The sequence below is a fragment of the Psammomys obesus genome, unplaced genomic scaffold, assembly GCF_907164565.1.
Source record: "Psammomys obesus unplaced genomic scaffold, mPsaObe1.curated_primary_1811, whole genome shotgun sequence".
Lineage (NCBI taxonomy): Eukaryota > Metazoa > Chordata > Mammalia > Rodentia > Muridae > Psammomys > Psammomys obesus.
Window position 1 is genome coordinate 2,077,208 of NW_026585690.1, and position 25,489 is coordinate 2,102,696.

The following is a 25,489-nucleotide window of genomic DNA, read 5'->3' on the forward strand; positions in this document are numbered from 1 at the left end:
AAGCTCCAAATAAAAGTTTAAAATATATATTTTTAGGAGCTAGACAGCTGGCTCGGTGGTTAAGAGCCTGGGTATTCTTTCAGAAAGTCCGGGTTCAGTTTCTAACATTCATCTAGACAACTGTCTATAACTCTAGTTCCAGGGGATCAGACTCCCTCTCTGGCCTTCCTGGGCTCCAGACATGCATGTAATGCATAGACAAAACATATATGCAGGCAAAACATCCATAAACATAAAAAAATCCAAATCTTAAAGTCACATTGTGTAACTGATAAGTGCTTCAAGAAGTTCTGCTGCATTGATCATAATGACCAGGCATTTATTTTTAGTGTTTTGTTACATTTATTGTTTGTGTGTATTCACACATATATGCATGTGTATACATGCACACACACATGCACACACGAGTAAGCCAGAGGACAATTGTGGGAGTCAGTTCTCTTTCCACTGTACGGATCCTAGAGATTGAACTTTGGCTGGGCCATCGTGGAAGCTTAGAAGATCAGTATCATTCCTAAAATATTTTCAATGTGATAGCACCTCCCCTCGTTAGGGTGTTCATGCATCTAACACGACCACTGATCTGGAGACATCAGTGTAGGAAGGAACAGGACAAAGAGCTGGAAGGGAGTTTGGAGTCAGACTGCTTGAAACGCATGTGTCTAGGGCTCAGCTGTCTCCTGTAGAGCGGAGCTGTGAGGCGGGAGCTTATCACTGCCCCGTGCTGGCTGCCTTAAATCTTTCACTGATGCAAACTTAGCCAGCTTCTCTTCTTCATCCTCTTTCAAACAAGAAGGAAGAACACTAACTTGAATTATCCAGACAATCGCCTAGATCTAAAACTGAGTTCGAGTTGGCAAAGGTACTGTAAGATGACTCTCACTCTAAGAGTGAACTAGGACGCAAGTACTATGCAGAAGAAAGGAAAATGCAAGGGGCTACTCAAGCTGGGGAGAAGGGAGGGAAGGTAATTTAGAGGGAGAGATAAATGACAATAAAGATGTTTGAAAAAGGCCATAGGAAGACATTATTTTATAAGATTCCATGAAATAATATATGTATATAATATATGAATGTGCATATATATTTATAGTGTAAGTGGAATTGCAGCACATATGGTGATAATGTCCCCCCACCCCCCGAAAAAGACAGAGAAATAGCTAACAAAAGCTCCACTACCAGGCATGACAAACCTCCCTTTGAGTTGTTGGTCAGGGAGGCCCAAGAGACTCCAAAAACATAAGAGCTATTTCCATTAGCCTTGGTTGCCTCTAAGAACTAGAAAGTGGGCTCCTGCTGCTTAAGATACCACACTTCAGACACAGGACTTAGAGGAATAGACCTGGAACAGTTGTGGAAGCCTGCTCCCTGAAGATTAACTCTGATAGTATCCAAAGGTGTTATGCAAGGTATCAAGGGAAAGAAAAGAAAATAGTCCTGCCCACCTGTAAAGCTTAGGAACCACAATGATCTGTCCACCATTAACTAACCTCAATAGTGCAATAGCGGCACTCCTATCTTGAGGACAACCAACAGCTGTATGGACTTAGGGTCTATTCACTAGGATGAAGTTCATGTCTGAGACTATACATCTAGTCACCTATATGTAGCTGGAGTGGTCATAGACCCTAGAAGAGAAGCTACTACTGCCATTTTCCTAAAGCAATATACTTTCTAATTGTATTCTAAACACTTACCTTCAGGCCCTCAGAAACACATAATTCTCACCCCTCATTAAAGAAACAGTTTTTGCAGCTGACAGAGGTTACTACAGAGATCTACAAGTGATTGACATATGGAGAATAAGTAACTGTAGGGGTTACAGCCCCGGTTGGAACACCTACAATACAACACCTATACCTAAGGTGCAGGTGACATCTTAGAAAGGGGAGAGGAGTGGAAAGGTCATAAGGGCCAGAGGACCAGGATCCCTGCTGTTTGACAATGTTTTGTCCCCATTAAATCTCAACAACACGATTGCCTGAACAGGATCTACCTATCTACGCCAATCAACATGTCACTTTGGATATGGGAAATTTTATAAGCCTCCACCCAGCAATGAAGAGCTATAGGCCTCCTGTCTCTACATGAATACATGTAATAAAAAAATGATATATAAGTCTACAATCAGCTAGATAAATTGTTTCATTAAAAATATTCAAGAAATTGAATCTTAATAGCAAATATTGCCAAGCCTAGCACAACAGTTCTGCAGTCTCAACTACCTGGCAGGCAGGAGAAAATTCAAGGCCAGCCTGGGAAACCTAGTGAACATCTCCCCCGCTCCCCCCCCCTCTTTAAAAACAGAGCCTAGGGTACAGCTCATTGGTAGAGGGCTTGCCCCTTGCCTGGCATGTTCAAAGCCTTAGGTTCAATCTCAGAAAACAAATATACAGAAAAACGAATGGCACAGCTGGAAGGGTGAGAGCATAAAAGGGAAGAGGATGAGGGAGGGAGGAAGTAGAGAGGGTTATGGAAATGTGGTTGTCTTCCCTCAGAGGGAACGGTGATGAGTAATAATACTGTCCTCTGCACAGGGAAAGTTTCTTTCTCAAAGCACAAAGGTTGGAATTGGGCTTCCCCTTCACTCCTCAAGAGGTTTGCTCTTACCTTCAAAGTCCACATCTCCTACTAGTTTTGTCTTTCCTGTCATAGCATCTTGGATATAGTTGATACCCACATCAATTACTGCTGCGCCTTCTCTAACCATGTCAGCCGTAATCAGCCTGGGGATTCCTGTGAACAAAACAGTTGTAACACACTTAAATCCTTACACTTTTTTCCGTGTTTTTAGAGTATATAAGTATACCCTTTGCAAGTAAGAGACCATCTTCAGTCTGATTATTGATCATCCGGCGGAAGGACAAGACAACTGAGGAAGTACATCGGGCTTTTGAGGAGCAACTGGCCTGGAGCTGTCCTCTCTCCTCAGAGATTGCTTACCTGGAGCACCGGTCTGAGTACCATCCTTGTGTTTACCACAAAGTCACAGAAGTGACATAGGCTCCCACTGTTTCAGAGTCGGAGGAAAGAAACTTGGAAATTGGAAAGAGGGAAATCGAAGGAGCAAGGAAAACGGTGATCACCACACCTCTCCCGTGTGGCAGAAGCAACACTGTGATGCCATGTCACCATCTCCAAACAGAAACATCACCTGGTGTTGTGTTCTTGTTTCCCTTAGTTCCCCCGTCTGCATAGGCTCTGAAACAAGCAAGCTACAGTAGTTGTCCTCACTCTTACTCCATTCTGGTTAAAAAGAAAGATCTGTAGAGATAATAAGCCACTGTCTGTGATCTCAAACTATTTTCAAATTTTGTTGTAGCAGTACTGGCTAACGCTCGAAGACATTATGGGTTTTGTTGTTGTTGTTTTGTTTTGCTTTGCCTTGTGAGCAGTTACTGAGATAGCTCTAAACATTACATTAACATAGCAATCTATTATTATGTCTTACTTTGTGTGTTGACTGAATTCAGCTGGATGCTCCAGACTTAGATGTTTATGTAACCAGAGTCAGGTAAATTCTGACCAGGTCATCTGAAGACATGACAAGTGTGGGTCCAGAGCGGCTCACTCATGGCTGCAGCTGATGCTTGGGGTGAGACTAGGACCTAGGGTGGCTGCCACTGCATCACAGCTAACGTGACGTTCATTTAAGAGTCCGACCTTTGTGTCCAAAGGAAGTCTGACTAGGGATTACGAAGGCATGCCAGAGAGCTTTTAAAACTGCGGTGGGGGGGGGCACTACATGCATAGGCATTCTTATTAACCTCTTTAATCCTCTATCTTGGATTTAGGGTACTCATTTAACCCAAAAGCTGAACAGACAGACTGATTCTTAAACCATCTACCTTTCCTGTTAGATGCCCACTGTGTAGGGATCTTAGAGCCATGGATAGACAGGTTAGCCCATTTCCTTATAGTAACAAACCTAAATTTTATCATTTGCTCCCTGGAGCTATGCAGTCAAAGATCTGCCTTTTGTTATCTTGACAGTAAAAGAATTCCTAATGATCTTCTGCAGATAACAATACGCGATGCTACGCCCAGGAATCTATTAAGGTGTGCTCCCATACATGCTCTACCAGTCAGAAGTCAGTATCTAAAGACTGGAGTTCCCCGGCAATGTCTTTCTTATCATGCTGATGAAGATTCAAAAGAACACCCACTTCAGAAAACAAGAAGCCATCCAAGTATGGTGCAGCAGCTGGATTTCACAGAAACACTTGCGGCTGACAATTCCCACCTTGATATTCTGGAGTTTTCAGAATTCTCTTATTAGTTGTCTACATTTCCAATAAAACAGTTAACTAGGCTTCCAGTGACCAAAATTCTGAGTCATTTATTCAAATGGGAAATTGAGTTGCTATATACCTACAATCTTATCAGAGTGTGTGGGGGGGAGGGGATGTTTCTAATATGGACTCTATTGCCTGCTTTTAGATCACTTCCCCCTGGCAGGGCTGCCTTGTCCTGGCCTTAGGGGATGAAGATATGCTGAAGTGATTTGATGTACTGGGGAAGGCTAATACAGGGGGGAAAGGGAAAGAGTAATGGGAAAGGAGGGAAGAGGTCAGGACTGGGAGGAGAGGAGGAAGGCAGCACCTCTGGGAAGTAAAGTAAATAAACTGAAATTTAAAAAAGAAACAAATAAAGGGGGCTGGAGAGACGGCTCAGCAGTTAAGAGCACTGGCTGCTCTTCCAGAGGCCCTGAGCTCAATTCCCAGCACCAGCATGGTGGCTCACAACCATCTACAGTGAGACCTGGTGTGCTCTTCTGGCCTGCAGGGTGAAAACTGGATACATAATAAATAAATAAATCTTAAAAAATAAAAACGCTCATAGCAGGCTATGGAAGCAATCCATTGTTTATCCCACAAGCTAAAATCCCTCTATGAATTTATTTCTGGCAGAAGAAAAGATTTATTATTACTTTAGAATTTTTAATTTAACTTAGATAATCATATTAAAATGGAATAGTTTCATAATAAAGTATAGGGTTTCCTATTCACATAATATGTTCGGAATGATGACTTCTGATTGACCATTGGTGGATGGTTACACAGAATAATACTAATTTGAGAACGATAGCTGTCTAAGCAGGTGCTATAATTTGCCACTGTATAATTCTTCACATGAAAAATAAAACAATTCACCACAATTGTTTAAGCAAACTGTATTTAATAAGGTAGGGTAACAATATCTAAAGCTGAAGGCATCACTCCACACTTTAGGAGCTAAGTTCCTTAGTATAAAGCATAGACTTTTCCACTGGTTAAGTGCAAATGTGCCTTTGTCTAAAGCATAGATAAAGCATAAAGTTAGATCTTATTAAACACAGTTCTAACTGGGTAGTTTTAGAACCCAATATGACAGGGTCAGAGCTGTGTTCACACACACACACACACACACACACACACACACACACACACACACACTAAACTCCCTTCCATATAGGTCCTCCTATCAGAGCCATCTTCAAACCTTTATGAAACGGCTCAGTCCAGGCACTCTGATAAAAGGAAGCTGTTTACACACTGCTTTAATTAGTAGAGTTCAAAGAGTTCTGCAAACATTACCCAATTACACCTCACAACACGTCAGTGAGGCAGGAGAGCTTTGCCCATTATCCTCTTTCACAGAAGCTAGATTCTGAGGTCCTAAGAAGCTAAATGATTTCTTAGTTTCACAATGTTGAGTCAGAGGTGAGGCTGGGAACAAGACCAGAACTCCAGTTCAGGTATAAAACTAGCACCGTGGAAATGCTTATTCAGGTGGATCACTCCTTCCGCTGGAAGTTATCCTCCTCCTTAAGTAGTAAGAGTAAGTGCAATGGAATTTGTATGAATGCATGGTTCCTTCTGGATCAAGGAAACTTTCTAAAGCATTTCTTTATCTGGAGGCAGCCAGATCATGGATAAAGACAGCCTGCCTAGCTGTCTTAGTTATGTTGGCACATCTGAGACTACAATACCGCAGGAAAAAAAAAGTGTAAAATTAAGGAATTATCCTTTATTTGCAATTTCAGAGGCTTCACTCCTTCGGGGAAGCCAAGGCAGAAAACAGCTGATTCCAGGGTAGGCAGAAAGCAGAGAAAGGGGAAGAAGAGGGAAGTAACAAGTTATCAATAAGGACTGACTTCCTTCAGCTACACTGCATGTCCTAAAGTTTCCAGACCCTCCCAGACTAGAACCATCAGCTTGGGACTCCATGTTCAACACCCAGGCCATGAAGAGTCATTCAGACTGAAACCATAACACTAGCTGAATAGAACCCCCATTATCTGTAAGAGTTTTCACTCACAAGGATCTTCCGATTCTTCCTGGGAAGTCTCAAGAAGTGCTGCCAAATCATGACTTAGAGGACAGCCACACGGCCCATCCTGTTCTTTCTGTTGTTTTTTTCCTCCATGCTCTTTGTTTCCTATTGATACATGCATGGCTATGACGTGTCAGAATAGTCATGTTCGCAATAAACATCTAGGGATCCCAGGATAGTGACAGGTTCGTTACAGAGCTAACTAAGGCTCTTTTTTTTCACTAGATTATCTCAGCTTGTAGCATAGAATTTTGGTGGGGTTTAGAAATTTGTAGGGTAACTATGATGTAATTCCACTAGCTTCTGCCTCAACTAATTTTCCTGCAAAGCTAATGAGTTGCATGCTTCTCTTTTCTTCCTATAAGCGAATCTTCCTCTCTACAAAAGGTACTGCTGTATTTGTGGATCTGGATGTGGCCGTAGCTTGCAGGCTGGTGAGTTAAATATCCAAAGATCTATATTGTCAAATGCCATGTTCTATGTGGGACACAGAAGTCAAATGGGATGGTTTCAAACTTTCCAAGCTCTCCTCAGTGCTTGTGTGTTTGTGTTTCATGTGTGGGTGCACAGAATCATACAAATAGGAGGCAGAGAACAATCTCAGGTCATTCTTCAGTTGCTGACCACAATCAGTTTGTTTATTTGTTTGTTTGCTGAAACAGGGTCTCTTACTGGCCTGGAATTGGCCAAGTGGGATCTGCCCATTTCCACCTTCACAGTGTAGAATTACATGGGTTCTGCAGAAGGTGCCAGAGCCTCAAGGCTCAGGTTCAAGGCAAATATTTTTCTAACTGAGATAATTTCTCATTTTCTGAGGTGATTTCTGATTTTTTTTCTTTAGTTGTTTTGAAAATTTATTTATCTTTATTTTATGTGCATTGGTGTTCTGTCTGAATGTATGTTTGTGCACCCATGCATGCACTGATTGTGGACGCCAGAAGAGGGCATCAGATACCTTGAAATTGGAGTTACAGATGGTTGTGAACCACCATGTGGGTGCTGGTCCAGGGCAAGAGCAGCCAGTGATCTTTATCGTGGAGCCACCTCTCCAGCCCCTGAAAATTTTTATTAAACAAAAAAGTCCTTATTGGGTTAATAATATAAAACAGTTAAAGGAGCAAGATTCGTGAACTGAAAAGAGAAGACTGGGCTAGAATAGGACAACAACTACCCCAAAGCTACTCCCTACCACATATCACAGCCCAACGTGAAGGCTGAGCAGTTGCATCTCTTAATTTTAGAGACATAACCCTGAAAACCAGGAAATCTAATTAATACATTCAGATAAAGTGGATATTTAGGAGCAAAGTAGTTTTATAATTCCAGTCACCTCCTTTATATGCAGCCCTAAACATACCCTTGTTCTTCAATCTTTAAGCATTTAAACAGCAGTTATGAATTTCATGTTCTGTGGCTCATACAAGCAATATAAACAGGAAGGGGGGAGGAGAAGGAAGAAGAAGAAGAAGAAGAAGAAGAAGAAGAAGAAGAAGAAGAAGAAGAAGAAGAAGAAGAAAAAGAAAGGAAACTTATTTCCTAGATGCAGAATTTCAAAAGCCAAGGATCGAAGTACTCAGTTCAAACCAGAAAACATAAAGGGTAAATAGGAAAAAGTTACAAGGGAAGAGGTGAAGTGTCAAACTTCAGAGGCTCCTAGGAAAAGCTCGGTGAAACTGGCATGTCTTGATTATAGCAAAGGCCACAGGTGACTTACAACAGAAAAGCAAGGCAATCAACTCATAAATATATGAATGGATCAATCTGAGATAAACTCAGGCCAGCCAACAGTGTCAATCTCCTGCCAAACTACAGACCCGAGCATTATAATAATATTTATGGCTGTTCTTTTAATATACTGAGGTTTTGCATGGTTAATCCCACAACAATAGTAACAAGAGACTATAAATGTCTTACTATTGGCCATAGCTAAAATACTTGTGAACATTTTGACACATACTCCATAAGTTAAAATGCATTATATATTGCAGTAAATTAGCTTTTCCACTGGTATCCAACATCTCCAGAGGCAGCAATGTGGAAAGTTTGTTATTATCTCTTCAAAGCACTGCAAGTTGTGCAGTGTGCTCCAGACTGTAGCTTTTGGGAGTCATCACTCATGCTGGATGGGCTCTTGGTCATATAGTTGTCTGAGTCATTCCTGTTTCGGTAAGTAACTCTTCCCTATTCTCCTTTAAGTAACCTCAATAACACTCACTGGGATACAAAGTTGGATTTAGTGCATCCTTCTGTGGGTCTGTTGAAAGCTTAGAGGTATACACACATTCATGAAGCCATCAGCAAAATCAATAGTATAAAAATATACTTCATCTACCAAGTTCTTCCTCCCATCTTTTAGATTTCATTTCATATTGTTTATTTTACAAGAACACTTAACATAAAAGCTACCTTCTTAGCAAGATTTTTAACTGTCCAACAGAGTACTGTTAATTACAGACACTGTGATAAACATGTCCTCGGGGTATTTAGATAGCTTTTCACATCTCCCCAGGAACAGAGTTATAAGAAGGAACACTCACACTTTTATCATTAAGTGCAATGTTGCTTGTAAGACTTTTAGAAATACTTTTCATCATGCAGAGAAGTCCCTTTATACTCCCAGTTTGCTGAAAATATTTATCAGGAACTTGTGATATATAGTTTCTAAGATTATGAAGACTTGGTAAAATTTGTATTTTGGTTTTCGTTGCGAACATAGAAAATTACATAAACTGATTTTACATAAATTACATAAATTGTTAGACTGATAATTACATAAACTGTTAGTCATGATGTTTTGTCCTTTAATATATTGCGTTAATTTGGATTAAGTTTTTAAACTACTTTACTGAGGTGGGACTGACATACGGAGACTCTGTATGGTTAATGTAAGCAACTTAGTGGCTTTAAAGGTAAGCATATATTCATGAACCCAGCAGCAGAACCAGTGCTATAAATGTATTGTCATCTACAAAGTTCTGCCTCCCATCTTTTAGATTCAATTTCATGTGGTTTGTTTTACAGGGATAAGAACACTTAACAGAAAACCTACCTTCTTAGCAAGATTTTAACTATGCAACAGAGTCCATTAGCAATGGACACTGTGATAAACATGTCTCTGGGGATTTGTTCAACAGATGTAACTGAAACTTTAAAACACGCAAAAAGACTGTCCCTTTTGCCCTCCTCTCAGCCCTGGAAATATTCATTCTAGAGTCTGTCTCTATGAGTTTGGGTACTTTAGATTTCTCTTATGATCATGCTCTATTTGTCATTCTATGTTTGATTTATTCCACTAACCATACTGTCTTCTAGGATTCTATGGTCACAAACTGTTGGATTTTCTCTGCATGTATGAGAGATTTATAGTTGTGTGTATGTGATTACGTGCACACATGAATACAGAGGACAAAGGGGATGTGGGTTACCTTCCCCGGTCGCTTTCCACCTTAGTTTCAGTGAATTGGGGCCTCTTGAGTTGCCTAGTGTGGCTTCACAGGGAACTAGAGTTGCTCCTGTTTCTGCCCAGATCTGGGGTTACGTATTTGTGCATTGCACTCTTCTTATGTGTGTGTGCTGGGAAGCTGAACTCATGTCACTATGCTTACATAGCAAATACTTTCCCAACTGAGCCATCTCCTCAATATTGATTTTCTTTCTCTTTATGGATGAATATTACTATATTTTTATATCACATTTAATTTATCCTTGAATTCTAAAATTACCTGTCATGACTATTGTGACTGATGCTCAAATGAACAAGTGAACACAATAGTTCAAGGTACTTATACCTGTTCCTTTGGATGCACACCTACCGAGCGTTCTCCATAGTGCCTGTATCAGTTCTCATCCCGGCAGTGCAAGGACGCTTTTGGTTGTACCAGCAAGCATGGTCTTTCTGTCAAAACATCCTTCCTAACAGGTACAATGTGGCAGTGTAGCTTTGATGTGTAGTAAGTGATGGGAGCTTCTCGTGTGTCTGCTGTTGGTCATTTTTTCTTCATTGGAGTAATGATCTGTTCAGTTCCGTTGCCAAGTTTTAAATCACGTTACCTTTCCTTGGCTTGGTTTGTTCCATTTCTCGCTATTAGTTGTTGTTTATATAGTTTGGCCACTGGCACTTTCTCAGATGGATGATTTGCACATCATTCTCCCATTCTGTAAGCTGCTTCCAGGGTATGTTAAGGTTTTCTAGCAGCTAACCATTTGTCTATGTTTTCTTCTGTTGCCTTTGTTTGTTTTGGACAATAAATCATAAAGAAGAAATTTGTTCAAAGATAATTACTTGGTAAGCTTTACTTTACCATTTACAAAATGGAAAATTTTTGATGGGATAGATGTGATTATTTGTTTTTCAATGAAGAATTAAACCCTGGATAAGCCTTTGGTATCTCAGCACTTAGAAAATCTTCAATTTGATTTATAACCATTTGATTTTATAACATTTGATTTTATAACCATCATTTCACATTAACACACACTATAAGATACAGGCCTATGTGCGACACGTGTGGAGACTAGCTGTAATCCACCTGCCCTCTGCACACTCAGAGAACTATGTGTAGCACACTTGACTGCCTTCCACACACAGGCGTAAAGCTTACAATCGGGGTTTCCTGTAGTTCTCAGGCATTGTAATAAAGGTTCTTGTAAGCAGAAGCAACTGTTATAAATCGGAGCAAACACCCTCATTCAAAATGTGAACTGTCTCTTTACTGGCTCTGCAGATAGGTGCTGATTGTCTGCCTGTTTTTTGAAAAAGAACTGTGCACAAAGTTAACGGAAAAGGTGCAGTACATGAACACTTCCTTTTTGTGGCTCTCCTTTTGAACCAAAACCAAACCTAAAGCAGGTAGCCAGGTACACCGTTGGACTCTGCAGCCCACTGCAAACACTGCCTCCATGCCAGCAAGCTCTGGTGTGTAGCATTTCAGTCACTGGTTTGTTGCCTTTCTGGATTTAATTATGTCCGTGAGCTGCTCCTGCAAGGCCATAGTTGAGAAGAACTTACGGCAAACCCAGTGAAACCGTTTGCTCTCTGCCAGTCAGCACATGTCCGGAAGGAACACTCAGCAATGCTACGTACCGCTGGCCCACAGGAATGATGAGCTCACCCGCAGAAGGGCTCACGTTCCTGCCCACACTGGAAAGGAAACTGGTCATGTTTTCTACTGCTTCCACCGAAGACAGTCATCATTCTCTCAGTTGTCTCTCCTCCTTCCCTCGCCTTGAACTCTGCAGGTGCAAGTTCTGAGTCAACTGTGCTGATGTAATCCCATATTCACTCTTCAAACTGCGGGGCATCCCCAAACAAGGAATGTACAAGAACCCAAGGCTAAAATGGTTCCAAAAAGACTATCTTCGTCTACAAAGAGATCCTCATCTCCTAGAAAAGAAGCTTGAACCAAGAAGCCCCTGGCTTCTGAAGCACTCATCTGTGAGTGTTCTACTGCTGAGAGCAAGGTTCTTGATCAGGTTCAAGAAGCACAGTGATGGACAAGGCATTCTCCTGGCGGCTGAGCTCTCAGTACAGCGGAAGTCACCTCAATCAAGTTCTACTGTAATTCTCAGTATTCCCAACTCCTCAAAGGGCTTCTTTATAGTTCTAGTCTCCTCTTTTATTTTGGCTCTCTTTTTTTTTTTTAACCACAGAATGTTTATTAGTTCTTTGATAATTTTATGTGATATGTTTTACTCCTATTCACTCCTTTCTCCAACTATCCTCTTTTCTATAATTTTTCTTCTTTTATTGTTTTGTCGTGTATAAAACACGGACCGATAAAATAGAAGATCCAGAAATTGATCCATACTGCTACAACCATCTGATTTTTGACAAAGAATCCTATCAGAAAAGAGACAACATCTTTTTTAAAGATGGTGCTAGCTGGGGAAAATGTTATCTGCATGTAGCAGAATGAAACTAGATCCTTGTGGCACAGCTTATCAATCCACTCAGGGGTTGGTGAGGTGGCTCAGTGGGTAAAATGCTGGGTGGTCACTGCAAACAAGCCTAATGGCTTGAGTTTGACCCTTGTAGCCTCATACGTTTGAAGAAACCAAGCTCTACAGGTTGCCTATGACATAAAGCACAAAACCTTTGTCTTAGTAACTGTGTTACCCAACCCTCAGCTAAACACTCAGCTTCCTAGTTTTAAAAGTTAATGCTTTTGATACAGTCATAGCATATTGACAGTTCTAAGGGGCTCTATTCTATCTAAAGAATTATGGTTCATACTATCGGGCATGATTAATCATTTAGTTTTCACACTCAGTAGATAACTGTCATTCCTTCTCTGGTACTGCTTTCTCATCCATCTGTCTTTTCTTCTCAATAGACAGATATAATAACTATGGAACAGCATACTTATACACAGTAACAATGCTCACAAAAACTACATCATTCTTCCTGGTTAATGCTTCTCTCTCTGTTAGTGTTTATGACTCTTATCCTTGACTATTTATGTCTTTGTTTTTCTAGTATATGATGTAGAGTTTGATATGCATGTGCCAGCAGTCAAATTGATAAACACTGAATAAGTAATTAGGCCCAGAAAACATAGATAAACTTACACCGTTAAGGTCTGCACTTCCTTTCTCAAGCACAAACCCTAACCTAGATATGTCCTGGTGATTGCAGAAACCTGCAGGCCTGAGTCACCAGCTAGAAGGAATGTCCTCAGAGACAAAGCAAGGGCACAAGGGCAAAGAAGTGTGGAAAGAAGAACTCAGGTATGAGGGTCAAAGATACCCAAGCTCTGCTCACAAAGCTGTATCTAGTTCCTAGCTAAATTAATATAAAGAGCAATGGGAAAACCAAATATCGTTCATTCTTGAGGGGAACACAGAGTCTTCTGTCTCTGCTTACCATTATCCTCCTTTCCAGGTTCCAGTGACACCCACAGCTGTGCTGCCTAAAACAAGGGACACCTAGTGTGAGGCCTGAGTGATGCTCTGTACTCATGAGACAGGGGAGTTTCCATATAGTCAAGGGCTGTGCAGGCTGTGGAGTACATGGAGAATTCCTAAAGTGTTCAGAAACATGGACCCATTATGAATGTTACTTAATCATATGTTGAAGTTGAGAGCAGTTAAAGTTAATAAGGACTATTTAGATAGATATTTAGACGGTATTATTGAGCATAACCCATGGTTTCCAGAAGAGGGAATGTTAAATCCTAAGAATTGGCAGAAAATAGGAAGGACTGCAAAATGAAAACATGAGCAGAGAGAACCAACTCTTGTAAAACTGTTTAGTATCTGGAGTGCTGCTGTTGTTGCTGTTGTTTTTGAGAAGAAGACAAACAGAGAAACCAGCAAACTTCTGGGAAAACTCCTCGTCCTCCTGCAGCATCCTAAATGAAGCCTTAAGTTCAGACTGAAGCAGCCAATGTGAAGAAGTATTGTTCATAGGTCCAGAGAATGGACAACAGAGATCACTCCAAGCAAAGACTTAAACAGACTCACAGTCTTGCCTAGAAATTCCAAGCTACTCGTTTACAACAAGCTTGTAAAGTTTCATCTCTGGACACACCATGCATGCACATTTCCTGTGCGGCACCCTGTTGACTGCCCTATCTTCATCAGACAATTCAGCAGCCCTGCCACCTGCTGCTACAAGCAGCAAGCAGGACTCTGCTAGCTACTCCACCAAGGCCGCCTGCATGCTCCACCCCTATCCAAAAAGTCTGCTTTCACCTTAAAAACATTCTGACTTTGAAATGTCTCCAACTACCAAGGATTTAAGTGTTGCTTGGTGTTGATACAAACTCCTGACAGCCCTAAATTACTTAACAAACCAACAGGTTCAGACGATCTGCCATGAGAACTTAAAGTAAGCAAATAAATAAACATGTGGTCTTAAAATACACTTAGAATCTTCTACTAGTAGCGTAGAGCCTATGAAGACATTTATAGACTTAATATTCTACAACAAGATATAAAAAGACATAACATAAAAATACAAATTCTGACTAGGCCTCTAAGCATGTCAAATCTGAAAATCAGGCCTTGTCCTTTTGTAGATCTAACCGACTCCCTATTGTGACAGGTAGACTCCCAAACAGCTTTCAATGAAAAACAAGTTCAAAATTACCGTGTGGTTGCTAATAACTTAAAAATTGCTTTCTACTACTCCTTTATGTGCCAGTGATGATTAAGAAAATTACTTTTTCAGTAAGTACTTTCAGTAATCAAGCACCTACGACTTATGATATTAAGAAGAAAAATGAAAGGTTCAATGAATATAAAAATGGAAAGACTTTTCTAGTACCATCCTTTTGCCTACAAATTTCACGATTTCCTTGTTTTTAATTGCTGAGTAGTATTCCATTGTGTAAATGTACCACAATTTCTGTATCCATTTCTCAACTGAGGGACATTTGGGTTGCTTCCAGATTCTAGTTATTAAGAATAGAGCTGCTACAAACATGGTTGAGCAAATGTCTTTGTTGTGTACTTGAGCATCTTTAGATATATGCTTAGGAGTGGTGTATAGCTGGATCTTGAGGAAGCACTATTCCTAATTGTCTGAGGAAGTGCCAGATTGATTTCCAAAGTGGTTGTACAAGGTTACATTCCCACCAGCAGTAGAGGAGGGATCCCCTTTCTCCACATCCTCTCCAGCATGTATTGTCACTTGAGTTTTTCTTCTTAGCCATTCTGATGAGTGTGAGGTGAAATCTCAGGGTCGCTTTGATTTGCATTTCCCTGATGACTAAGGAAGTTGAACATTTCTTTAAGTGTTTTTCTGCCATTCTATATTCCTCTGTTGAGAATTCTCTTTTTAGCTCTGTACTCTATTTTTTAAATTGGATTACTTGATTTGTGGCTGTTTAACTTCTTGAGTCCTTTATATATTCTGGATATTAGCCCTCTGTCAGATATAGGGTTGGTGAAAATCCTTTCCCAGTCTGTAGGTTGTCATTTTGTTCTGATGACAGTATCCTTTGCTTTACAGAAGCTTTTCAGTTTCACAAGGTCCCTGAGTGAGGTATCCCAGAAGCAGAAAGACACACATGGTATATGCTCACTTATAAGTGGATATTAGACATTTAATATAGGATAAACATACTAAAATCTGTACACTAAAGAAACTAAGCAAGAAGGAGGACACTGGGTTAAATACGCAATCCCCATTTAGAAAGGCAAACAGGATAGACATTGGAAGAGGGAGAAAACAGGGAACAGGACAGGAGCCTACCACAGAGGGCCTCTGAAAGACTCTATCTAGCAGGGTATTAAAGCAGATACTGAGATTCATAGCCAAACTTTGGTCAGAGTGCAGGAAATCTTATGTAAGAAGTGGTAGAGAGAAAGACCTGGAGGGAGCTCCACAAGGAGAGCAACAGAACCAAAATATCTGGGCCCAGGGTTCTTTTCTGAGACTGATACTCCAATCAAGGACCATGCATGGTGATAACCTAGAACCCCTGTACAGATGTAGCCCATGGCAGCTCAGTCTCCAAGTGGGTTCCTAATAAGGGGAACAAGGGCTGTCTCTGACATGAACTCACTGGCTTGCTCTTTGATCACCTCCCCCTGAAGGGGGAGCAGCCTTGCCAGGCCTCAGAGGAAGACAATGCAACCACTCCTGATGAGACCTGATAGGTTAGGGTTAAATGGAAGGGGAGGAGGACCTCCCCTATCAATGGAATGGGGGAAGGCCATGGGAGGAGAAAAGGAAGGGAGGGGAGGATTGGGAGGGTTGAGGGAGGGGGCTACAGCTGGGATACAAAGTGAATAAACTCAGCATCTGTTTTGATAGTCTGCAGGGTAGAGCCTTTCAGAGGCCCTCTGTGGCAGGTTCCTAGGTTGTTTCCTGTTTTCTTCTTCTTCTGTTGTCCATCCTCTTTGCTTTTCAGGATGGGGATTGAGGATTTTAGTCAGGGTCCTCTCTCTTGCTTAATTTCTTTAGATGTACAGGTTTTAGTAGGTTTATCCTATGTTGTATGTCTATATGAGTGAGTATATACCATGTGTTTCTTTTTGCTCCTGGGACAGCTCACTCAGGATGATCCTTTCCAGGTCCCACCATTTTTCCACTGATAGAGGAGGTCCTCCTCTCCTTCCTTCTGATCTTAGTCTATCACTTCTCATCAGAAGTGGCTGCATTGTCATCATCTGTGGCCTGGTAAGGTTGGTCCCCCCTCAGGGGGAGGTGATCAAAGAGCAGGCCAATCAGATTATGTCAGAGGGAGTCCCTCTTCCAATTACTATGTTACCCACTTGGACACTAAACTGCCATGGGCTATATCTGTGCAGGGGTTCTAGGTTATCTCCATGAATAGTCCTTGGTTGGAGTATGAGTCTCTGGGAAGTTCCCTGTGTTCAAATTTTCTCGTTCTGTTGCTCTCCTTGTGGGGTTCCTGTCCTCTCCAGCTCTTACTATTTCCCACTTCTTACATAAAATTCCAGGCACTCTGCCCAGCAGTTGGTAATGAGGCTCAGCATGAAGAAGGGGGAGGGAGGGTGGGGTTGGGAGGGGAGAAGGGAGGGGCTTATGGGAGGATACAAAATGTATAAAGTGTAATTAATAAAAAAAGAAAAAAAAACAAAGTGAATAAACTGTAATAAAAAATAAATAAACAAAAAGGAAAAAAGAAGACTGGAAAAAATGAAAAGACTTTTAATTACAAAAGCACATATTTCTGTATGGAAAAGAAAATATAGAAGTTTTATGCAAGTTGTAATGAAGATTAGAAGGATTGCATGTTTCCAGATGGAAATGAAAGGTTAAAAGCTTACACAATTATAATAAAGATAAAGCTGAATTCCTCCAAAAAGAAAGGTAAAATAAGTTTATGATGGGTTAAAGACCTAAAAGCCTCAGGTGTACTGAGAAACTGACGGAAAAGCTGATTTTGATCAATAACACCTGTGGAAACCACTGCTCTACTCTACTCAAGATACCAACCTCTTTGGGTATCGACCACTTTAAGACTTCAGAGGCATTGATCTGTAGATGGAATCTTCCACACCAATCCATACCCATTCCCCAAGCCCCCGTATGCACCACACTCAGATAGTCTCTCTTCATGTTTAAAAGTTGCCATTCTTCATTATTCTGATTAAAGCCCATCAACTTGAGGTCAGTTAGTTCTTTCTTTTATTTCCACATTGCTTTGATCCATCCCAAACTGACATGTGGCACCCAAACCTGGGAGAGGTTTTGGGGTACTATACCCCAGCCATACTCTCTAGACAATTTTTCCTGTCTCCCTTTGGCTGTCTCCTTCCCTTTACTGATACCCATCCCATCCAGAGCATGGCAACTCCCTGGAAGCAACTGATGGCCATTCAGCCTTTACCCCAAGCCTTTTTCCAGCTTTTCTCTATATGAGTAGAGCAAGTCTCATTGTGAGGTTGTATTGGTATGCTACATAATCCCAGTTTAAGTTTTTTCCTCTTCTGTTCTTTCTCTGTGTCTCTGTCTATCTCTCTCTGTCTATCTCTCTGTGTGTGTGTCTCTGTCTGTCTCTGTCTATCTGTCTCTGTCTCTGTCTTTCTTTCTCTCCATCTATTTTCTGACCTCCATAGCAAAGGCCTTTTGCCATTTGCTGTTTGCCACACAGGAGCACACCCAACATTCAATTCAAGAGTATCTGTACAGAGAAGGGAGCAACAAGATAAATTTTGCCAGTTATTCATCTGATAGGGGATTAATACTTAAAGTATACATTGACCTCAAAAATCAAGCATCCAAAGAGAAAATCAGCCAACCAATAAATGCACAAATGAGCTCTCAAAGAAGAAGAATAAATGAACATTAAATACACAAAATAGAGTTACATCTTTTCCCATCACTAAAATGCAGATTGCAACTTACACTGAGATTCTTAACAAACAATAAATGCTGATGGGGATGGAACGCAGGGGAAAAGGAGACGCACGAGATGGACATAGTGAGCAGACTACATCCATGCCCTGCCCCCTGGAATTTCAGTGTTCAGCATCCTGAAAATTACTAACCCTATTCCAAGGAGTGAGAAACACACCAGAGACAAAAATCCTTTGAGATTCTAGAATGGTGACTGATGGCCATGTGCCTAGGAGTTGATTTGATGGGCGAGGTGCTGGGAGGAAGTTAGTTGGTCACCTGGCATTATCCAAGTGTATAAATATTCCAAATCGCTGCACTGACCTGCCATTTGTCCTACTTTTTTTTTTTTTTTTTTTTTACGATGGTGTCTGTCATGAAAAGTGTTGCAATGAGATGCTAGAGTCAAGGCTGTGGTGGTTCAATACCTTGCTGGAGAGGATGGCCTAGAGGACAAGGTGCTATTTTCAGCTCTGCAGCTGCTGAACCCAGAAGTGAGCATGCCGGTGACTCAGGGCTCATCTGGAAACCAAAGTCACTCTGAGTTTGCTTGGATGGGTGGAGGGACTTCGGGAAGTTCCATAAAAAAAATTATTGTCCTGTCTAAATGAAAAGTTCTTGAAGAACTTTTATAGACTTAGTATATCCCCCAGTTTGCTTGGAGCATGACAGAGAAGAGCAGCCAAGGACCCCTGCTACCATCTTATAATGTCCTGTATTCTAAGTAGCTGTTTCCTTTTCCACAGCTTCATACAACACTGATTTTGTCTTGCCCTCAGTTGTTCCTTTCCATCCAAGTGCATACTTTAGACAGATATACTGGTCTATTTTGTCTTCAACCTCAAACTTCCTTAATCTTAACATTTGTATTCAAATCGATGCATTCATCACCTAACACTGAGTGATTCTTTATAAACAATGTATTTCATTCACATGACCTTTTTAACTGTAATAAAATGATAACCTAGAAATATTAGCAGTTCCTCGAAACAATGTTATACTATATAAAATTACCCAATAATTAGAATAAATATTTCATATTTAAAAAGTGTAATCCTAAGGCATATCAATTAAATTTAAAGCAATTGGAAGAAGGCATTGTTTTAGATATTACCTCAAGATCAATGCATCACGCTTTAATTTGGCAAATGCTTTGTATCAGATGTTGTGTTGGGGTGTGGCAGAGGGATACACATTTATGTGCCTGAGTAGAGAGAATAGATTTCCTTCAGAGTCATTCCCCAGGTACCATTTACCACTTCCTTTTTGACACAGGGTTTTTATTTTTACTATTATTACTGTTCTAAAACTCACCCCGTAGTCTAACCTGGGTGGACACTGGACAATCTCCTTTGTCAGCAGTGGGATTACAAGCATATTCTATGGTGCCTGGACTTTTTCCACATGGGTTTGGGTTGCGAACTCAGATTTCAATGTTTATAAGGCAAACACTTGACTGACCGAACTCTCTTTCCAGTTCTGCACCTGATACTATTCTAAGTGCACACGTGCCAAGCTTTAAAAGAGAAAGAGAAGAAGAAATAATAATAATCAGGCCTAGTCCTGCCATACGAGAATGAAGATGGCAGACAACTACAAACAAGTATTCGGTGCCCTGGGAACTGATTGTCTCTGTGAGCCCAGAGACTCAAAGCCTCTTCCTTCTAATTGCAGAGTTTAACCGGGCCTGATTTTTAGATTTGAGATTCAACTAATCCCAAATCTCAGTTCTGGGGTGTGAGTTCAAGAGTTAGCTGATGTACAGTTAGATCTATAAAATGAATTCTATGGGAAACTGGAGATTATGAGACTAGCATTAATATAAGCTAATATTACTCATGCCTCGGGATTGTCAGGCAGGATTTCTTCTTTTACTCTTCTTCTGCAAGCCCGTTTCCAGATTTCATCACCAAATTCTTCACTGTCATCTCTGGGAGATTATCACTCTTTCTGACACATCACACTCCTCCCCTCCTCTTTCTGCCTTCTAGATGGGCCTGCTTCCATATATGCTGACATTCCAGTTGTGACACGGGCCCAGCCCTCCCAGTTCCAGCTACCTCTGCCATTAGATCACTCTCTACCTATTTAATACCCACTGCTAATTGTATTTGTTGATTTCCCACACAGGATGCATGGCGTGGTTGTTTTAGTAACACTTTATTGCCAGTGTGAAATTATATAGATCTTTATAGTATATAGATCTTTTTAGTTTTCTGTTATTAGTGTAATTACCAAGTTCTTCTGGTGACTATTAATGAATAAAATGGAGATGTGATAATCTTTATTTGTCTCTCATAAAGTCTCAATATTCTTCCCAGAAAATTTCCCATAACTAAGTATTTCTTTGTTAGGGATGATTGCAGGGCTACGTGAGTGTCCTCCCACCCTCGGCGTGTCTTTGTAACTAGTGAGGGACACAGCAGGTGGGAGACAAGGCAAGGAATGTGGTTTCTTCCTGCTCTCTTCCCTCAAAAGGTTTTCATGCCATCAAAAGGTTTTCTTGCCATGATGGTGGATGGCCAAACTACTGCACATATAAAAGGACTGGAGCCCTCTGGTGGTAAGAGCATCCTCCCCGGGAGAAGGCTGTAAGGGAGGAAGTAATCAACAAGACCCTTGCGCATGCGCCTCTCTATGTCCTGGCCCTTAGTTGTTAACCTTGGATAAGCTCAATTCTTCCCTTCTCTGCCCCTCTTTATTTGCCTTCCCTGACTTTTGTAACACCTTAGGCACGATTTTGAGCTAGGCTTTTAAAAAGGAACCCATGGGAGAAACTCCAGGATGATGACAGGATTGGACATCGTGACTTGTGACATAATTTGAGCCCGTCCCAAGAGGATCTTGCAAGAGGATTTGTCATTTGTCATGATGACAAGACAAAACACGAGCACAAAGAGATGCTGAGAAAATGTTCTCTACCATAGCAAAATATCCATTTAACATTAGAATTGAGAGATGAAAGCTTTGAGGCATGGTTCACTATTTAGAAGTCACTAACACTAAAAACTTTCAAAACATAAATGTGACCCTGCCTAATGCTGAGTGGAAAAGGTGACCACTCAAAACCTCTGCTCACCCAATTCTAAGTCTTGTGTGTGGACCTAAGTGTTTTGAAGATGGTAGCACGCTACTTGTTGCGCAGGAATCCATTGTTGCTGCATCTGTGTTGCATTGACTGTTGGACTGTGGCCTGCAACAGTTAACTGCATCTGCAAATACATCTTACTTCTGTCCATCTTACTCAAAACTTTGTATCCGAATATAACCCCTCAGGCATAATTAAGTGTAGCAGCTTACTAATATCGTCCAAAAAGGGGAATATTTCCAATTTCTTTATATGAGGAACAAATTGTTGCCCCTTGAGTTACCATTTTAAGAAAAATGCCTACATAAGAATGAGAAATTTAACTTTGGGTGAAACTAATTTAAGATGCCTTATTGTTTTCATCAAACTTCATTTCACGCGGAACTTTCATTCTCCCATTATGTTTTATAAGTACCTGTGAAGTTTAGAGCCTGAGAATTACCAGTAACATGTGACTAAACAGGAAAATGACAGAGGCTACCACTCAAGGTTTGGATATGGCAAGGGATGCAGCAATTGACTACAAATAAGAAATAAACACTATAGGCCCAGACAGAAAATAGAAAAAAATTTGAATCCATTAAATGAACTCATAATAGCTTTTCTTTTTGCTTTTGCTCTTGGCTCTACAGAAACAGTTCTTGATGGTCAGATGGGGCTTTAGAGTCTGAGCTTATCTTCTGCTCTCCAAACTTGGCTCATACCAAAGTTCACACCTTTATGATCACATACAAGGTGACCTTGGCTACCTTCCCCACAGTATTTCTTACACTATTGCTCATAGCAAATTAGCATACAGTCAAAGCTAGAAAAGTCTATGCAGTAAATACCCAATGTCTCCAGTTTGGACCTTACTACACACACCCTCTTGTAAGGACTTTCTGGTTCTCTCTGATTGATGTTCTCTCAACTGTTTCCTTGAATTTTCCTTCCACTCTACATGAGCTACAGGATCCGCCTCAGACCGTCACATGGAGAGATGTTATTGAGGAACTTTTACAGAGCTCTGTTTAGGGCTGTTGAGAGCACAGGGTGCTAGAGACTGCAGAAAAACATGTGCATCCCCAGTTCAGAAGGGCAAGTTGGAGGATGGCGTTACTACAGTCCAGTGAGAGCACAAGCTGTGAGAAGAGGACTGCCAACAAAAGCCAAAGACATCGCAGAAAGTAGCAGAAGGGGGGTAGGAGAGAGAAGAAACAACCTGCCCTGAGCTTTCCTTCCTTGCCCTTCAGATTTCCCCAGAAGCCAGGTCAGACTGTCTACAGGTCAGGCTGTTCACAGCCCATATGGTCCTCACTCATCAACCTCCCTGGACCAAAGCAGGACAAGGTAGAGTAGATCCAGAGAACAGATGGATGACCAGGAATGAGGCTCTAATCAATGGCCATTTCTTTAAAATTATTTTTATTGATTGATATCTAAAATGGTTTCATTCTTCTTCTTTTCCTTCACTAAACTTCACTGTAGCACTTATCTTTACCTGATATTATTTTAGATTGATTGGGTTTTATTTATGCTGTTTCCCACAAAAACATAAGCTCATCAATGAGTGGGTGCAGTCATTTTGTGAAGTATTATATTCTTACGACTTGGAGCATCTCCAGCAGTACAGCAGGGGTTCAGCGATTGTTCAGTGGACAAATCCTCGCTTTGCTATCTGAACGTATTCACATTTGCTAAAAATCAGAGACATGCAGCAGACCCTCAATATCTGTAAGTAAATTAGTCACACATATGAACTGCACTCTTGCCTCTTCTAGGATCTAAAATATTGAAATTACCTTATTTACCCTGTTGATTAAACCAGGTAAATTTGAATATGTTATAACAAACATATACATATTCATGGATTTTTACATACCTTTCTTTATTCAAATACAAAATGACCTAATCTAAAAACTGGAGGAGATGCTGGTGTTGAGTGAGCACAGTTCTGCGCACTGCACTGGGTGCACAGACATTCGTTACAATGTCTAAAAGGTGGATGTACGGAGGGAATGTAACACATGCTATGGACAATGTGTTGAAAACACTTCTGCTCCCTTGTGCTTATTCAGCACGACACTTGATTTGTTAAAACATTTTAACAAAGTTAAATAAAATGGATATGAAGTATTTATGTCATTCAAAATACAGAAAGAATTAATTCTTAAGATTAGCAAAGATTCCTCTGCAGTACTTTTTTTTTCACTTTTCTTCCTAATGATTTCAGTGACAGAGGGCTCACCAGCTTTAAGTGGCTTCAAGTAGCTCTGTTTATGATCAAGTTATGGTTGGTTCTTCTTTTTCCATTTTCTTTAATTTGTATATTATTATATTTATTATATTATATTATATTTATTATAATATTATATATGCCTTCTTTCATACAAATCAGAGCGCCTCATATTGTTGCACCATGCTTTGGGGACATGCCACTCTCATGCCAGAAGCTCCCACTGGGACATGCTCTAGTTGACTCCAAAACCTATGCTTCAAGCATGGGTGTGGCCCCAGTCACATGGTGATGATCTCTCTCCCTCACCTAGACATCGTATTTTCACCAATTTTCACAGTTTTAAAGATCACAGTCACTTTCATCCCACCCTCCCTGCACCACGAGGTATTACCACCTGGCGTGGATGCCTTTCTGACATGCTGCTCAGTCATGCCTGTCAGCACAACTGCAAAACTGTGCCCGTGCACCAGCCATCACCGCAAAGCTCATCTTTGTTTCACATATGCTGAGACAGGTGCTAACCGAGGGACGCTAGACCGGCGTGATGAGCACACCGAGCCAAAACTCGGTCCACAGAGGTTCGACACGCATTTACCTAGATGTGCCTCCGATGCGTTCTCCCAGGGCCTCAGAAATGAGGGCGGGAATGACTCTACCGTGTCGTTCCAGCGAATAACAGTCATTACGGACTCACCTGCAGCCACTATGATAATATCCGCCAGCTGAGTGTGGACCTTCAGTTGTTCTCTGGGAGTGTACCTGTGAGCTATTGTCACAGTTGCGTCACCTGCAATGCAGAACAGTCTCCATTAATGGCCATCACGCTTTCCAGAATTTTACACAGGTTCTAAAGCTATGGTAGTTTTGGTTGCTGCTCATGAGTAGGAGAGTTGCTTTGATATGATTAAATCATGTTAAAAAGAAAAACCTCTAGATAAACCAAAATTTAAAAAAAATCTACCTTTTAGTTGGATACATGGAAAATCAAATGAGGCTAAATGAGGGTAAGAGCTGCCAGGCCTTGGACAGTTATTCTATTAAACCTTCTATTGACTGGTTATAAATCAGTATTAGAGTTGTACCCTTGTGTATTAATGACAGGGGAATAAGTACATAAAGCAACAAATAAATGTTCTACAAATGGATAATGTATTACAAAAAATAGGGGAGAGATTAATTCTACCAAAAAGACGATGTCAGGAAAGGGCTTCTAAGGGAGGCAAAGCATCTGTTAATGTTTCCAAGAATGAGTATAACAATTTTGGAAAAGAAGAAAATGACAGTTCAAGCAAAACTGTAAAGGAGGACAAAGCAGATTAGCTTGGGGGCTGTGTTTAGGAAAAGTAAAGAGGATTAGACTAGAGCAGGAAGCTTTTGTATGAAAACTTGAGTGCATTACAGGTTAATGAAGAAGGGTCACAGCTGTGCCATCTCTAGGTATAAACATGGGCCAGGAGAGAAGAATGAGACAAATAAGCTGAGAAGAAGAAGCCTGGGGAGGGACTGCCTGGAAGAGTGACTTTGAGAGATTCAATTTCTCATCTCTCCCTCCTGGAGATACCAAATCCTACACTACAATCTCGGGCTTTAGAAAAATGAAAAGCCACATTTCTCACAGAATTGTGTATGTAAAAGTCACCCACCAAAGCTGTAGCTAGTATATACCACACAAGACACAAGTGCTCAAGTACTGCCCAGCAGCAGTAAACCTTTGCAAATGGCCATCTACACACTTCCTAAAGGTAATGGGCTCAGCTCCAACACAGCACACTCCCCTGTGCTATAGCCGAGAGAGATGCTGGCAGAGGAGCCTGCTGGGACACACTGTGGATGACGGCATGCTAGCACGCAGGATGACACCGAGGAATCATTCCAGCAGGAAACACTGGGGAAACCGTAAGGGGAGTGGAAGGCCAGGCAGCATCTCCACCCTGCCAACCAGCAGAAATGTCGTGCCAATAGCAGGTCTACAAAAATCTGTCCATTTAATGATGATTAATACGTAAGCGAGGACGATCTGGTGAGGCATCAATAAACAGCTCCACAAAGGACAAGT

General features: G+C 41.0%; 1 protein-coding gene across 1 annotated transcript in view; it reads right to left on the reverse strand.

The window, feature by feature from the left end:
- Mthfd2l (methylenetetrahydrofolate dehydrogenase (NADP+ dependent) 2 like) overlaps nucleotides 1-25,489 on the reverse strand; it is a 65,079-nt gene that overhangs the window by 17,328 nt on the left and 22,262 nt on the right. Inside the window, exons 5-6 of the mRNA XM_055595325.1 lie at nucleotides 24,128-24,220; nucleotides 2,611-2,736 (exon numbers count right to left, since the gene is read on the reverse strand). Coding sequence (XP_055451300.1) covers nucleotides 2,611-2,736; nucleotides 24,128-24,220 — 219 coding nt within the window. The remainder of the gene's footprint in view (nucleotides 1-2,610; nucleotides 2,737-24,127; nucleotides 24,221-25,489) is intronic.